Here is a 15,239-nt window from a genome sequence, read left to right as displayed (position 1 = left end):
AGTTCTGTGGGCACGGCAGAATAATTTAAAAAGGTAAAAAAGAAACTGAATGCTTTGGCAAGACCAGACAGTATCATCAACATATGAAATTAAATCTTTAAATAAAAATATTTTCCGGGTTCAATGATTAAATCCTTGCCCCCTTTTTCACGTCTGTTTAATTTCAGTCTGAGCTTAAATTTTTACATCTGTCACGATTGCCTGCGTGGGCAATCCCAGAAAAAGCAGGATGAAAACTGCTTTGGGATGAGCACCAGGAGACTCTTCACAAGGCACTGCACGGCTGAAGCAGGAATGGGTCGGAGGACACAGGAATTCACATGGTCAGGTAAGGACCAAAACTCACAGAAAAAAAAAGTCAAGGGCTTTGCATGAAAATGCCCCAATAGTGAGCAAAAACCATGCAAGAAAAGCTGGAATGGCAGTGGAGAGCAGCTCTGACTGCTCTGAGGTGGAAACTGAAACATTCCCCACTGTACAAGTGACATTATCCACAGGCTCTACTCAAATATATGGCCCAAAAGCTAATTTAGGGAGAAATTTAATCAACTTTCCAGAAAGCCCTCTACAGAGCTGGTTCTGAAACAAAAGGGACAGATAATTAATCACCTCCAAATTAAGACTGAAGTATACCAATGGTATTTACATCAAGCACTTCATCTTTAAGAATGCATGAAAAAGGACAATTTACTTTTAAAGGGTGTCCTCTAAATCCGGCATACAGATAAAATACTCTGACATCCTGGATTTGTTTCAAAGCTTTTTGAGAAACACACACAAATAATTCAGATTTAGTCAATTTTATTTACAGTTCGTTTTTTTACATTTCAGAGCATTACACAATTACATATCTCATTTTTCTGACCTGCAAACAGATACCTTAAACGGAAATAGTTTAAAAAAAAAAAAAGAAAAAAAAAAGAAAAAATAAAAGTTAGATACATCCAAAATGCAACAATTACACATCTGACAATTCACAAAGTGTAATTTACTAGGACGTATCCTAAGAATTTAGGAACAACCAGTCAGGAGAAAATCTGACCAATTTCAGCAATTGATTATTTACACATTCAAAACAAAGCCTCTCTTAAGCTAAACCTCCAGGCAAATGGCCTGAAAGATTTCTTCAGGAAGAAAGACCAGAATGATTCACACCTATGCAGCATTAACAGCCCTTGATCCCAACCACTGAGGCCTCCTCAGCTTTGTCTTAGAGCTACAGGCATCCCTCGACTTCTCCGACCCTGAAGTGATTTAGTTGTGCCCCATGTGCATAGAAAGGTTGAGTGTTTAAGTGGTCACTACGATAAAACCCCATTTAATCTGGTCTTTAAGTCACTAAAATTCTTCTTCCTTCCAACCTGGAGCACGTCTCCAATGCCATTTAAACCAGCCTGCAAAGGGGAGCTTGAGCCCACCAGGCCTGGCCAGACTAAATCCATTAGAGACTGGTTAAAAATAATCTTTAAAGACCATTTAGACAAGGCTTACATTTCTACACTTCCCTGATGGGCCACCTAATAAAACAAAAAAGTCACAGCTACTACTTTCATCCCTCGTGTCAACCCTTGGCCACACAGAACTAGTTATATACTGGGTAGAAACTACTAAAAAATTCCCTGCAAATCAGCTGCCTTCCAGCTGAGGCTATGGCTCCTATGCATCGGGTGGTTTGGTTTGTTTTTTGTTTTTTTTTTTCTTTCTCTTTAAAAAAAATTCTCACTTGAAAAATACCTCAGTCCTCACTTGTAGGCTAATTTTGATTGCATGTTCAATTGGTTTGAACCGTCAGGACCCGCTCCGCACGGCACGAGCCTCGCGTGAAAGGAGCAGTCAGTCAACCGAGTGCAACTTCCGCCTCTGCCGCCTCGCTGGGGCAGTTCTCTCTAACCTGGCTAGGGTTTGGTGGAGCCTCCAGGTTTCTTGCCTACCTTACTCTCCACGTTCACGTCTCAAACTGCGTCAGCAGGGCCCGCACCTCGGGCGTGAGCTGCTTGGCAGCCTTGGCTGCCTCAGTGACGGCCTTGCGGTACAGACCCTTTCTCTTCTTATTAAAGCGCACCTGGAAGCTTTCTAAAAAGGGGGAGAGCTGTGCAAGAGCCAGGAAGGAGGTGGTGGTGGAGCCGAACCACGAGATGCGAGCCTCCTGGCGCACCAGCAGCCCGCTATCCTTGCGGCTCACCGTTATGGTAAGGATACGGGCCGGCCACCAAGGGAAGCCATAAATCTTGGCCCAAACAATGTCCCCTACACATACGGTCCTGCCATCTGGCGTGACACATTTAGAGACGTTTTTGGAAAAGACTTCTGTTTTCAAGGAATTACTGAGCTTTTTCTCTTCCTTCGAAGAGGAGGAGGAAGAGGAGGAGGAGGAGGAGGAGGAAGGTGCATGCATGCTGCCTGGAGGAAAATCAAAGCTTTCAGTAGAGCTACACTCAGAGTTGGTGGATTTCAAATCATCTGTGCTATCACTACTACAAACTGATGCACTGGAAGAGTCAGATTTCTTTTGATTAAGGGTCATGTAAACCGTTATATTGCTTTTGCTGCCTCTCTTGCCCAGTGTCTGCTGTTCATCCTGATCAACAGTTACATGCACTTCACTCGTGTCCTGAACCTCACTGCTGGCCTCTTCGGGGCCTTCTGAGGGGCTCTGGGTTTCTGAAGGGGCCTCACCTGCTGAGCGGGTGGAGGAGCAGCGAGACTGGGGCTTAGTTGCCATCTTGCCGCTCCGAATTTTCTCAAGTCCTGTCTTGAGGGAAGAGTCATTCTCTTCGTTGCGGTACCGCTGCGGCTTTAGGCGCAACCGGGGCGGGAGGGACCCTGAGCTGGTGTTCTGAAGACGCCGCGTGAAGTGGACCTTTGAATGTGCATTTTTGGAAGAGGAGGTTGCACTCTGCTTCTTTTGTGCCTTTTCTTTGGCCATTTTCAAGACTTCCCGAGCTTTTGCATGATCCATGTTTTTGCTCTGGAGAACTTTTTTTGTGTTTAACTGCGCTTTTGAAGTATTTGCTTGTGCGGAAACTTTAACTACTCTGCTTCTGCTGTGGGCAATATTAGAAACCTTGACCACAGCGTTCCTTTTCTGGCTTTCGTTTTGGCTTTTCCCATCCACCTTGTGGTCAGTCTTAAGTTTTTTATTCACAGTAGTCACGCTCTCGTTTCTTCGCTTTTTACTGTCCTCGTATTTGGAAGAGTCACTTGCATTGCCACCTTTCTTGATCTCCTTTTTCTCTGCCACCACGCTGTTTTTGCACTTGTCACACAGCACCTGCCGGGGCCGTAGCTTGATGGCGTTCATGATGGAAGTGGGTTCCTCCCTGTACATTTTCCGCTTGGGCCGCTTGATTTTCCGGGGCGGAGGCTGAGGTATTGACTGGTTGTAGGTGTCCCTGATAAACAAAGGAGGAGGGTACGGAGCTCCCTCGTGAAAGAGGGGAGGTGGTTTAGAAGTCCAAAGGCTTTTAGCTATGCTGGGCTCTGAGGGCTGCGTGAGGGAGGAGTCATCGGGGACCGCGGCGTCGGCCTCGCACTTCACCTGCGCCTCCTCTTGGAATGGTTTGCTTTGGAGCTGCATGGCTTCAGGTTTGTCCTTGTACTCCCTTTTAGGAAATATGGTCACAGGGATTCCATGGGGGCCAAACCTTCAAGAGAGAGAGAAAGAAAATTCAATGTTTGGAGCGAATTTTTGCGGCGTTTGTCACAAAGCATTTGAAAACTTGTCTGCATTAGGTAGCCAGCATTTGGAAACCGTGAACCCCAGAGAAATTAAAGCTTCACATCCAGCCTTATGGGAAGCTTTGAAAATGCAAGACACCAAAATGAAGTCAGTGGAGAGCAAAAAATACACAACTTCACTTATTATCAGTTTCTCTTGTATCAACAAGACGCTCAGAGTATGTAACAAAAATATCCCCAAGACAGCAGCAAAAGAATTAACTTTATGCATCTTGAAAATGCTTATAAACATCCAAACTCACCCCAACAACTCCCAATCTACCCAGGCTCATTTTCCATACTAAGTCAGCTTTATGAAAAGGCATCCTCAGGAACTTTTCTTCCATTTTTAGCACAGCAGAAAAGGGATGAACAGTCCAGACTGAACAAAGACAAATCTGGGCTGCCTAAATCCTTGCAGTGAACAGGGAGTGCCTCCATCCACAAAAGCTCAGCACCTGATGTTTTACAGCCCAAAACTCCCCAGCCCAGTTTGAATTTCTCCCAGCAAAACTCCCCTTATTTCAACTCAGTACAAACTGATCCTCACTGTTCCACAAGCAAACAAGATTTTAAACCTTTCACTCCTTTTCTCCAGACTGGAATTGCTCTAGGTCAAGGCAGTAACTCCCCAAGATCTGTCCTCAGGTTTGTGTTGCACTGTGGCTGCTCAACAGCAGCACCCCCTCAGCTGATTAGACTGAACTTTATTTTATTTATTCGTATAAGTGCCTACATGTTGCATTTATTTCCTCACAATTGGATTTGAAAATGTGTTAGAAGGTTCTTTACAGTGTCCCCAACAAAAGCCACCCCTTGTTTGTCCTTTTGCTTATCACAAGCTCCTTTCTACACTAAAGTTGCAATTGAAGCAAACGACCCACCCAAGATTAAGTTATCCACCCAGTCTGCATTTCAGCAGCTTGTACAGACATTTTTCCAGCCTATGGTCTGGCATTAAACCACAAGGGACTTGCTCACAACTAAGTTTTACATTCCCTAAAGTCCCACAAGTCCATCAAGGGTAAAGAAGTTGCTTTTCCACAAATACTTTTCCTCCACAAAGGATTGTAAGCAAGTCACTCAGTTCCAAGTAGGGCTTTAAAAGAAACTATCAGCTGACAGTAATTAAATCAGCAATATTTTCAGTGTTACTGGCATCAAGACCTTCAGCTTCTAAAAGAAAATAAGATCCAGATCCTATCATTCACCACCTGATAAAGATTAAGAGGATTTGGTAAAAAGTTAATCTATGCTAAGAGCTGAAAACAAGACAGGGCAAGATATCTGCTGTGCAAATTCCATTCCCAAAGAGCACAGCAGCAGAACTAGACAGGGGTGGGACATCAAACCCCACACAGACAAACATCCCTCACCCTGCTCTCAGTGCCTCAGGAACTGCATTTCCAGCCCTCCCAGGCCATTCCAAGCCAAGCCCTTCTCCCAGAGGGCATCTGTGGGACTCTGTCAGGAAATCAGCATAATTAGCTGTCACTAGGAAGAGCTGGATGAAGAGGACTGCAAGGGTTTCCAGAAGGATCCCATTCAAGTATTTCATCTCCCTTTTCCCAGGTTTTCATTCCATTGCCTCCCCAGCAAGGTGTGCACAACCTGCACTGCAAAGGCACAAAGAGGCTGATGGAAAGCTCAGCACATGCCTGACAGCAGAAAATCAAAGACTCATTCTGCACCTTCCACTCTCTCTTCCTTCAAGCACAAAACACAGGCCAGGACCAAGAACAGGAAGCCACAAAGGGTAATTTTTGTCCAAGACACAAAACCAATCCAAAGTGAAGCCCTGAAGACAGAGAATCCCTCACCAAAGGTACTGCTTAAAAAATAAACCAGACTCTCTCAGCCCTACCAACGAATGAACTGGGAAGTAAAGAACATTCATGGACATTGTGCCAGTTCTGTACAGCACAACTCCTGTAAATGAGGTGTTAATACAGAACATACAATTCGTCAGGACCACCTGCAGGACAGAATATATTTGGTAAGCCAAGGGAATGATCATTATTTCCAACAGCTCAGTGTATTGTGTCTTCTCTTGGCCTCACCCAACAGCAGACTGTATCTATACACAGTTGTTGACTATCTGTTTTCTCCCTGGCTAACCAAGTCCTCCAGCAACTTGGAAGAATGAAACAAAAACAAAGAAGAGAAAACAACGGCAGAAAAACTTGCAAATGAAACAGTAAAGGTTACAGGAAAGAATAAAGACAAAGAATAAGGTAAGAAAAGAGGGATTTATTTTTTCCTAAGAGAAGCAGCAGAATGAAGACGTGAGCTTAAACCTCTTCAGGACAAGGCATGACACAGCATCTAATTAGTTCTGCAGCAAGCACAAGTGTTTATTGCATGTACCAGAATTTCCAGGCCTATCTTCACACACCTGGCTGATGGACCTTGAAGAGAAATACTTCTCATACACCCACAGCAGTTTTTGTCACACCAGCTGCAAGGCTGAACTAGTTAGTTGTGTTAGTAGTTAGAGAGAAAAGCTGCAAAAGCATTTGGTTCATCTGCCACAGAGATGAAGGAGGACCACAAGGCATCTATAGGAAACAAAATTAAAAAGCTCCAAGGCACACAGCTGAGTTGTATCATGACATTTACTGATCCCCCAGTCAGTCATGGCTGGCACTAGCTCAGCCCTGAGCAGAATTTCAGTTCCCCACAGTGAGACTCCAACAGGCTCCTTTCGTCACACCTTCCATGTTTAAGTTCTACAAGTAATTACCTTGTCTTTATTCCAACAACAAAATAATTTTTTCAATATACTGATCCTAAATATCACCTTACCCCACAAGATTTCAAGAATAGGCTTTTCTGGATGAAAGTAGAGTTATACTGCAATTGCTGTTTGCTTAAAATAAAAATCCCCTGGTGCCCAAGCTGCAGCTGCTCCCTGAGTCTGTAACACTCCTACCCCAGACATCACAGCCCAAGGAATGGCACCATTCACTAAAGGGAAATGTTAGAAAACCAGCCTCAGGAATAGGAATTGCAGCCTCAACCCCAGGCAGTGCTGGGAAGCTGAGCCCTGCTGCTCCCCACCCAGGGAAATCAGAGCCAGCTCTCCATGGTGCCAGCCCCTCCTGCAAAGGTGTCCCAGCTCTGATCTGCCTGGAGAATGCACCTCTAAGGCAGGATGGGTGTGATACTGTACAAAACTCATTTCTCAGAGGTTTTCAAGTAACCAGGGCAATCAGCAGGACCTCTGCTGCAGATGCACAGCAAAATGTACATTTTCACTGACAGAAATAGCAACAGGACACCAGGACCTGTACTGAACTGAGAGCCTGATCAATTCTGGCACTCCAATGATATTTACACTGAGAGGAGCTTTCAATTGACCAGGGTGTGCAGAGACAGAAATAGGGTAAAAACAGGGAGGCTTCATTTCCAGTCTGCCAGCTGCAAGTTAATTAATAGGCAGCCATGGCATCCCAAAGCCAGTTTGGGTACCAAACCCAAACCTCTGTCATTTAAAGCCAGAGAGTTTTGTATTACAGACATATAAAACTTAAGTACTTAAGGAAAGCAAAGCCACTTCTTTCAAACCTAAATCCTACAGCAGAATTACCACAATGAATGCATATTACTGTTCAATTTATATGCAAAACAGAACAGTTAAAGAGTATTTTTTCAGAAATAACCATGAGAGATACAGAACAAATCCCATTTTAACTCATTACTGTTTGTACATAAACAACACTCCCTGGGGGAAAGTGTTTTACATTAGTACCTAAAGCTTTAATTTCTCCAATGTCTGACTTCCCTACTCAAAGGGAGAGAAATGAAAAGCCCCTTGCTCTGCCAAAGGAGTGAAGCCCCTGAGCAGGTTCAGAACTATTCCCCATTTGTCTCTGGACACATTGAACTGATATTAACAAAGCAGAGAAACTCGTGTTCAAGTGTTCAGTCTGTGGTAAAGAGCTGATCAGAAATCTCCTGTTACATTTTCTGCTCTTGTATCCAAGATCAACCTCAGTGTTCTGCAAAAGCCAGGACAAGCAACAGCTGAAGGCATTTTTATTGCATGGATGGAAGTTCCAGGAGTATAATAATATGCTGAAAAAACTATGGATATGTATTTCATGCATCTAAACTGAGGCTTTAAATTATAACATTCCATGTAATACACAGTTAGATCATAGCTATTTGAACACAAAGTTTTGCAGAACTCCTCAAAATAACCTGCATTGAAAACACAGATTATGCAACAACCTATTTTTAATGAAGGATTTACTTGGTGTGATAAAGCACAGGATGGAATATATTGCTTTAAGTGCAGGCACCTTCCTGAAAAAAGCATTGCCAGAAGCCAAACCACGGTTTATTCACCTCCTGAGCAATGTGCACCAGACTAAATAGCTTAGAAAATGCACATTTCACTGAGAGCTCTGAACCCATGGAAGGACTGCAGTGTGAGTGACTCCCTGGAACAGCACAGCAGGAAGAAAAGGCAGGATGCTCTGAGTTTAGGCTTTCCATTAATAATTACCATTACCATCATTTTACTGGCACATCCATAAAGCTGAAGGCCTGTTTAAACTGCAATATCTTTTAATTTTTACATCTGTTGCCATTATTAGCTGTCAGTTGCATTTGAAGCAGACACTTTGCTGATACATTGGCTGTGATCTATTTTGAAGGATTATACCTTGAATATACTCCTCAGGAACATCCATATGCCAGACCAGGACATATGGAAGAGAATGATACCATTCAATAATGGATGAACTGAAGTGCCAAGACGGCCAAGATTCATCAGTCCATAACAGAACATAAACTGAATGCAGACTGAAAATTTACCCCTGCCCTGCTTTAACACCTTGAACCAAGGCAAGGAACCCTGAGAAGGCAGGAGAGGCCATGCTGCTGAACACAGAGAGTTCCACAAGGAAGGACAGTCAGCCATCATCTGTCACATCCCAGACCAACACACAACAGCTGGAGACACAGATTCCCTCAGGAAAGGAGAGCTTGAGGCCCAATGCAGAGCCCAGTTCTAACCCTACCCTCTAAGTGAGGCTGCACTTGACACCTTCAATAAAACCTCTCCCAGTCACCAGCTAAAGACACCTGAATTACCCTCTGAAGCACTCTCTCATCACACCTGAGCTTCCCACGTTCTGGGGACAATAAAAACAAATGTCAAAGAAATGCTGGAGCTGCTCCTTAAATATCAGAATTTCACCAAGCTCCTCTGGGCTCCTGAGAAATCAAAAAGGGCAGGGGACGAGGTGTGGGGATCTTGGGAACTGAGTGCAAGTTTTAAAATTAAATAAACCAAAACACACAAGCCTGAGCCACAGACATTTCTTTACTGTTGAGAATGTGCATCAAACAGGCATCCTACAGACCCCAGTCCTTCCCAGACCAGGATGAGCACCTGCAGTCCCTGGTTATTAAATCAAAGAGCAGGGAGAAATGCACCACGTTTTTCAAGTGAGGCTTCTGCTGCTTCCTTCTCACATCATTCCCTTGCTGCAGAAGCTGAATTAACAAACTGGGAAAAGCACAGGATTCAAGAGTCAGTACCTGCAAACTGCTTCTGGGAACGTAAGAATTGCAAATTGCCTATAAAAGTTTATTTTCATCACACAGCTCATGCACACCTTGGAGCAGGAAGTCCTTCCTTACCCTCCATAACCAAAGCCTAATAAAGAGATAATTTCAAACATATGTCACAAGGAACACACTGCACATCTTCTGGATATCTAACCAAGGCTCTCAGCTCACAAAACAACTTTTTGCTCTCTCTTGTTCAAGAACTATTATGAACACACACAAGTCAGAAGGGAACAGGTTCAGAGAAGAAGACAAGACACATGTCCTTCACATCTGCAGGATTAGAAGGACAATTTCAGTTAAATGATAAAGCAATAAATAGGCCAAATTTTGACTGCTGGCAAAACAACAGAACATAAATTTAATCCCCCCTCCACCCCTAATCTTTAGAGAGGTAAAAAAAAATACACACAGAAATAATAATCCAATCTTCAGAAGATCAAACTAAAACCACAACTTCTTAATCCTGTACTTTAAGATTTACAAATGCTACAATTCTCAGGTATTTCCCTCCCACCAACTTCCTCCAGGTGCAGACCAGGATTTACCCAGAGCCAGCAGGTGGGATGGACATCTCCTGTCCCCTGAGCAAACAGGGAGTGAGCAATGCCAGGTACAGCTCACTGGGACTTCAAACCCCACAGAACCAGAGGGGCTGGAAGGGACCTTAAATCCCACCCAGTGCCACCCCTGCCATGACAGGGACACCTCCCACTGTCCCAGGTGCTCCCAGCCCTGTCCAGCCCGGCCTTGGGCACTGCCAGGGATGCAGGGGCAGCCACAGCTGCTCCGGACGCCTGTGCCAAGGCCTGCCCACCCTGCCAGAGAACAATTCCCCATTGCCAATCTCTCATCCAGCCCTGCCCTCTGGCAGTGGGAGCCATTCCCCTTGTCGTGCCACTCCAGTTCCTGATGAAGTTCCCTCTCCAGCCTCCCTGCAGCCCCTCCAGACTCTGGAAGGTGCTGTGAGGTCTCCACACAACGTTCTCCTCTGCAGAACGAGCATCCCCAGCTCTGCCAGCCCATCTCCAGGGGGAGGATGCTCCTGGCAGCCCCCTCAGCAGCCTGGAGCCTCCTCTGGGTGTCTGCAGCAGTTCCAGCTCCGTGCTGTGCTGGGCCAGGGCTGGGCAGCTCTGCAGGTGGGGTCTCACCTGAGCAGGGAAGGATCCCCTCCCCTTTCCTGCTGCCCAGCTGTGGGATCAGCCCTGGATATGCTGAGGTTTTCCCCAACCATTCCTGCTCCATTCCCTGTCTCCATCAGGCACGTCCAGCCCAGAACCCCCAGCAGAGCCTCACTCTGGCAGCAGGAAAGCACTTAAGAGGTAATGGCAGCAGCACTAATGAAGTTTAACAGCAGGAACACATCCCTGATTTGTGCAATGAGCCTGCAGAGTAAGCAAAGCGGGGACATGCTCCTCTCCAGATGAGGATTTACTGCACAACGAACAGACCTGGCACTCAGGACATGTGGGTCCCCGCTCTCTGCTGGCTGCAAAACTCCCTGGGCAGCAGGAACAGGAGATGGCCATTGGGGCAGGCAGGGAAGGGCCTCCTGAACCCCAAAAAATGCAGGAATAAAACCCACTCAGCATCCAGGGGCTTGTGTACAAACCCCTAAAGGGACATCCCATTTACAGGGGCTGGGAGAGGGAATCAGCCCCTCACACAAATATCACTGACTGCACACCAAGAATACACACCAAGTGTATTCTACACTGACTGCACACCAAGTCACCAAGAATAAAATGCAAAGTCAGGGCACCATCTCAACAATGGAAAAAGTGATAAAACAGCCAAAAAACCCTTTAAAATCACAATAAATGGGGATATTTTTGCTTTTCTTTCATTGCGGAGTGCAAGTAATTCAGAAAATTACATGAGAAGACAAAAAAGGACACAGTGAACAGGTTTTTAAAATAGTCACTTAAACTTACTCTTCCTAGGACTGTATGAAAGAAGCACCTTCACTGCTCTGGAGGGTGCAGGGGGAAAGAGGAATTAAGATCCAAACAGGAATAGGAATTATTTCCTTCTGATCATACAGTGAACACAGCATTAGCATGTGCACTGAACACAGCCACTTTTGGAAGATACTGAATGAGCAAATTCTAATACAAATTGTCACTTTTACTCAGTAAAAACTGTCAGTCTTAAAATATTGATCCCTTTGGCATTAGGAAAATTGAGATTACTCCCATGCATTTGAATGAGACAGATTTCAGCAACCACTCACATCCATCCCATGCTGGAAATCCCAGTGTTGTCATGTAAATGCATGGAATTTAGGTGGTTTTCATTTAACCCTGCCCTTCTTTTTTCTTTTTGGCCCAGTGGAAAAACTTATGTCAAGAATTCCAGGGCCTGCCACAGACACAGAAGGAAGTTCATGAAAAATATTCATGTTCTGCAAGTGCAGGTGCTGCTACAGCAAACAAAAATAAACAGATATAAGGAAAAGCTGACACCTAGACAATACCACCTGTTAGTCACCACAGAAGTGATAAAATGGAATTGCTGGACATACAGGCAGTACTTTTCTAAATAATGCTTCGATTTCTTAGAGGTAGGAATTTCTTGGACTATTTCTAGAGCTTGTTTCCCACTGCATTTCCCGCTCTGAGACATTTGATAAGAGACTCCTGTCATCTACCAACGTTTTGCTGTCACCAGCCCAATATTACAGACCTTATGTCTCAAAACTCAGTTCTTCTTTTCCAGGCCCTCTGCAGAGCTTGGTTTTAGAATTCAAACCTGCCCTCCTGGACTGCCATGTAAAGCACCTCTGAAGGCAAAAGGCTCCACTGGCAAGAGAAGCTGGGAGGGCCAGCCCCAGCCTCCCTGCACGGCTCCTGCACAGCTCCCAGGGCAAAGCTTTGTCCCAGGAGCTGCCCTGGACCCAGGCAGGCTGGAGATGCTCCCACCGAGCCACAGCAGCAGCAGCCAGCCTGCAAAGTGACTTCTGCTGCAAAGGGCTGCAGATCTGCTGCCTGCCAGAGGCTCCCCAGTGCACCAGAGCCTGGGAAAACCGGGATGTTTGTGGCCAGGGTGTGTTTAGGAGGACAGGATTCCTTCCTTTCAGGAGAAAAGGAGAAGCTGGCATTTCCCTGCACTCTTTGCCACCCTCCTGCCCAGAGCAATCACGGCATTCAGCTGGGACAGCTTCAAACCTACAAAAGAGCTCGTGTTACCCAGGATCACACCTCATCTGTGTCACCTCCTGCCCGGATCTGAGATGCTGTTTCAGCCCACAAGCGGCTGGAGTTTTGCTCAGCATTTCACAGCTCATCAAGCGACAGACTGAAATGACTTGGGGGTCAGACAAGGCCTTTGGAGTCAAACCCCAACCTCGCACTGAGGCCCAAGCCAGGAGTGCCACAAGCTCCCTTTTAGGGAGCACTGACAATATTAATATACCAGGAAGCTGCTGAACAGCTACTAACAACATAAAAGGAGTGATAAAAGACATATGTCCACACAGCTTAAATCTGAGGGAGAAAAGTGCTGCATATTTTACATACCGATTATTTTAAATAACAACCTTGTTACATTTCACTTTTCTCTCATGAACTTGCAGAGTCCTTACATGCCTAGGGAAAAACCCACTAAGATGAAGAAGAATTTTCAACCTGCTGACAGAACCTAGATTGTTTGTAAGATACCATGATTTCCGGTCTCCCAAGAGCATCTCACTACTGAAAGGCAGTGAAAAACGGCAAACCCCAAACCCTGCTGTCTGATAAGTTATTCAGAGATACATAAAAATCCCCCAGTCCACAAGGATATTCAAGAACCATGAAACTTCACCGCGTCCATTGGGTACAAGGAGCAATCATACTAATTAACAACTGCAAGAGCCTAGCTGGAAAACCATTATTCTGGAAAATAGTATGTACTGAAAATGAAGGTTACCTAGGCAATGTAAGCCCGAACGAGCAGGGCAATGAGAGCTCTGGTTCTGTACAAAGAGGGCAATAAACGCCAGGCTCGGAGCTCGGGTGCTGCTCCCGGCACGCAGGGATGCTCTGGAGCCCCGGCCAAGCCCCAGGGCTGTGCCCGTGTGCTCGCCCCACTCCCGGCGCTCCCGTTTGCCCATTCCCTGGGCGGGGGACCCTGCCCATGCCCGGCTGAAGGGTCGAGGAGGAGGAAGAGGAGGAAGATGAGGAAGAGGAGGATGCTCGGGAGCTGCGGCTCCGCTCCTCCGGGAGGACGCGGGTGCAGAAGCCGCTCGGCCCGGGGCAGAGGAGGGCTAGGATGGGATGGGGAGCGATGGGATGGGGATAGGATGGGATGGAAGGGAAGCTGCAGAGCCCACGAGGCTCCCGGCAGGGCCGCCCCCCATCCCGCCCCCGGCGGCTCCGGGAGCGCTCCCGGGCTCGGCGCTGGGTGGGGGCTCGGGCTCGGCTCCCCCCGAGCTCTCACCTTTTCGAGAGGTCCATGAGGACCCCGGAAAAAAGCTTCTCTCCCAGCCGGAACGAGACCACCAGGGCGTCCTCGATGATGTGGTCCAGGGTGACCCGCACCTCGGAGCCGGGCAGCAGCGCCGGCACCTCCGCCTCCCCTCCGCCCGGGGCCGCGGGCACCGCCGGCTCGGGCTCCACCGCGGCGGCGGCGGCAGCAGCAGCATCCGGCTCCTCCTCCTCCGGCCGGGGCGGCTCCTCCCCGGGCCCCGCGGAGCCCCCGGCAGCCGGCGGGCAGGGCTGCGGCGGCTCCCGGGCCGGCTCGGGCGGCGGGCAGGGCTGCGGCGGCTCCGAGCAGCCCGGGCTGGGCGCTGCGCGGGGCTCGGCCCGCGGCGATTCCACCCCCGGGCTGCGCGGCGGCGGCGGCGGCTCCTCCGTCCTTCCCGCGTCCGGCTCGCGAGTCCCGCCGGGGCTCCGGGCGCGCTGCACCGGCGGCGGCTCCTCGGCCTTGCCGCCGTCGGCCTCCTCGCCATCCGGCACCGCCGACTCCACGGCCTCGCTGACGGCCGGTAGAGGGTCCGCGCCGGCCTCGCTGCCCGGGATCGGCTCCATCTCGGGCTCGGCCTCGCCGGCACCACCGTCCCCCGGCACCGCCGCAGTCGCCGCCGCCTCCGCAGCCATGGCCGCCATTTTCTCCGCCGCCTCCCTCCAGCAGCGGGAGCGACGGCCACGGCCCGCGGGGAGGGAGAGCCCGCCCCCCGCGCTCGCAGATAGCGTCCTATTGGCGGACGCGCAGCAATGCTGCGCTTCTATTGGACAGCGCACCTGTCCATCCAGCCCCGCAGGAACTTCTCGTTGGCCAGCGGGGGCTTCATTCAGTGTAGAGCCGGGAAGGGGAAGAGGGGGCGTGGTTTAACGCTTTATAGGCCACCGGGGAGGTGAGGGGTGGGGCTGCTGGGACTGCTCCGCCCTCTGATTGGTGGAGGGAGGCGTCGCTCCCGAGGGAGGCCGGTGATTGGCGGCTCCAAGTGTCTGTCGCGGTGGCGGGGTGCTCGCGGGGGAAGATGGCGAGGGCGGGAGGCCGGCCGGCCATGGGACACGGGTCCTCCTCGGAGGGCTCGCGTTGCCCCTCGGTGTGGTCAGGTCAACCCCCGGGGGATCGCCCTGGAGCGGCTTCCCCGCGGAGCACAGCCCGGCGCTGCTCCCGCGGGCAGGGGAGCGGCTGGTCCCGTGCTGGAGAGCACTAAGGGGGTGACACTGGAGAGCGGGAGTATCACAGAACACGCTGGGCTGGCAGGGATCCACAGGATCATCCAGCCCAGCTCCTGTCCCTGCACAGTCATCCCAGCAATCGCCCCTGTGCATCCCTGGAGCGCTGTCCAAGCCCTCCTGGAGCTATGGCAGCCTCAGGCTGTGTCCATCCCTGGGGAGCCTGGGCAGTGCCAGCGCCCTTGAAGGAATCAGAACCTTTCCCAAAATCCAGCCTGACCTCCCCTGGCACAGCCCCAGCCCTTCCCTGGCTCGGGTCCCTGGTCACTACAGATC

At 48.8% G+C, this 15,239-nt stretch overlaps 1 protein-coding gene across 5 annotated transcripts in view; it reads right to left on the bottom strand.

Annotated features, from left to right (window-relative positions):
• PWWP2A (PWWP domain containing 2A) overlaps window positions 1-14,388 on the bottom strand; it is a 30,018-nt gene extending 15,630 nt beyond the window's left edge. For 2 of the 5 annotated variants that reach the window (XM_054288082.1, XM_054288083.1), the window contains exons 1-2: window positions 13,717-14,388; window positions 2,677-3,644 (exon numbers count right to left, since the gene is read on the bottom strand). In XM_054288082.1, coding sequence (XP_054144057.1) covers window positions 2,677-3,644; window positions 13,717-14,384 — 1,636 coding nt within the window. In that variant the 5' untranslated portion in view covers window positions 14,385-14,388. Of the gene's footprint in view, window positions 1-798; window positions 3,645-13,716 lie in introns of those variants that run through there. The other 3 variants (XM_054288081.1, XM_054288080.1, XM_054288079.1) reach the window with 3 other exon arrangements.
• Window positions 14,389-15,239: the final 851 nt, after the last annotated feature.

This window comes from Melozone crissalis, unplaced genomic scaffold (genome assembly GCF_028551555.1).
Source record: "Melozone crissalis strain CALT ecotype California unplaced genomic scaffold, PUWL_Pcris_2 ptg000061l_1, whole genome shotgun sequence".
NCBI lineage: Eukaryota > Metazoa > Chordata > Aves > Passeriformes > Passerellidae > Melozone > Melozone crissalis.
This window is presented reverse-complemented; position numbering and strand designations above follow the sequence as displayed.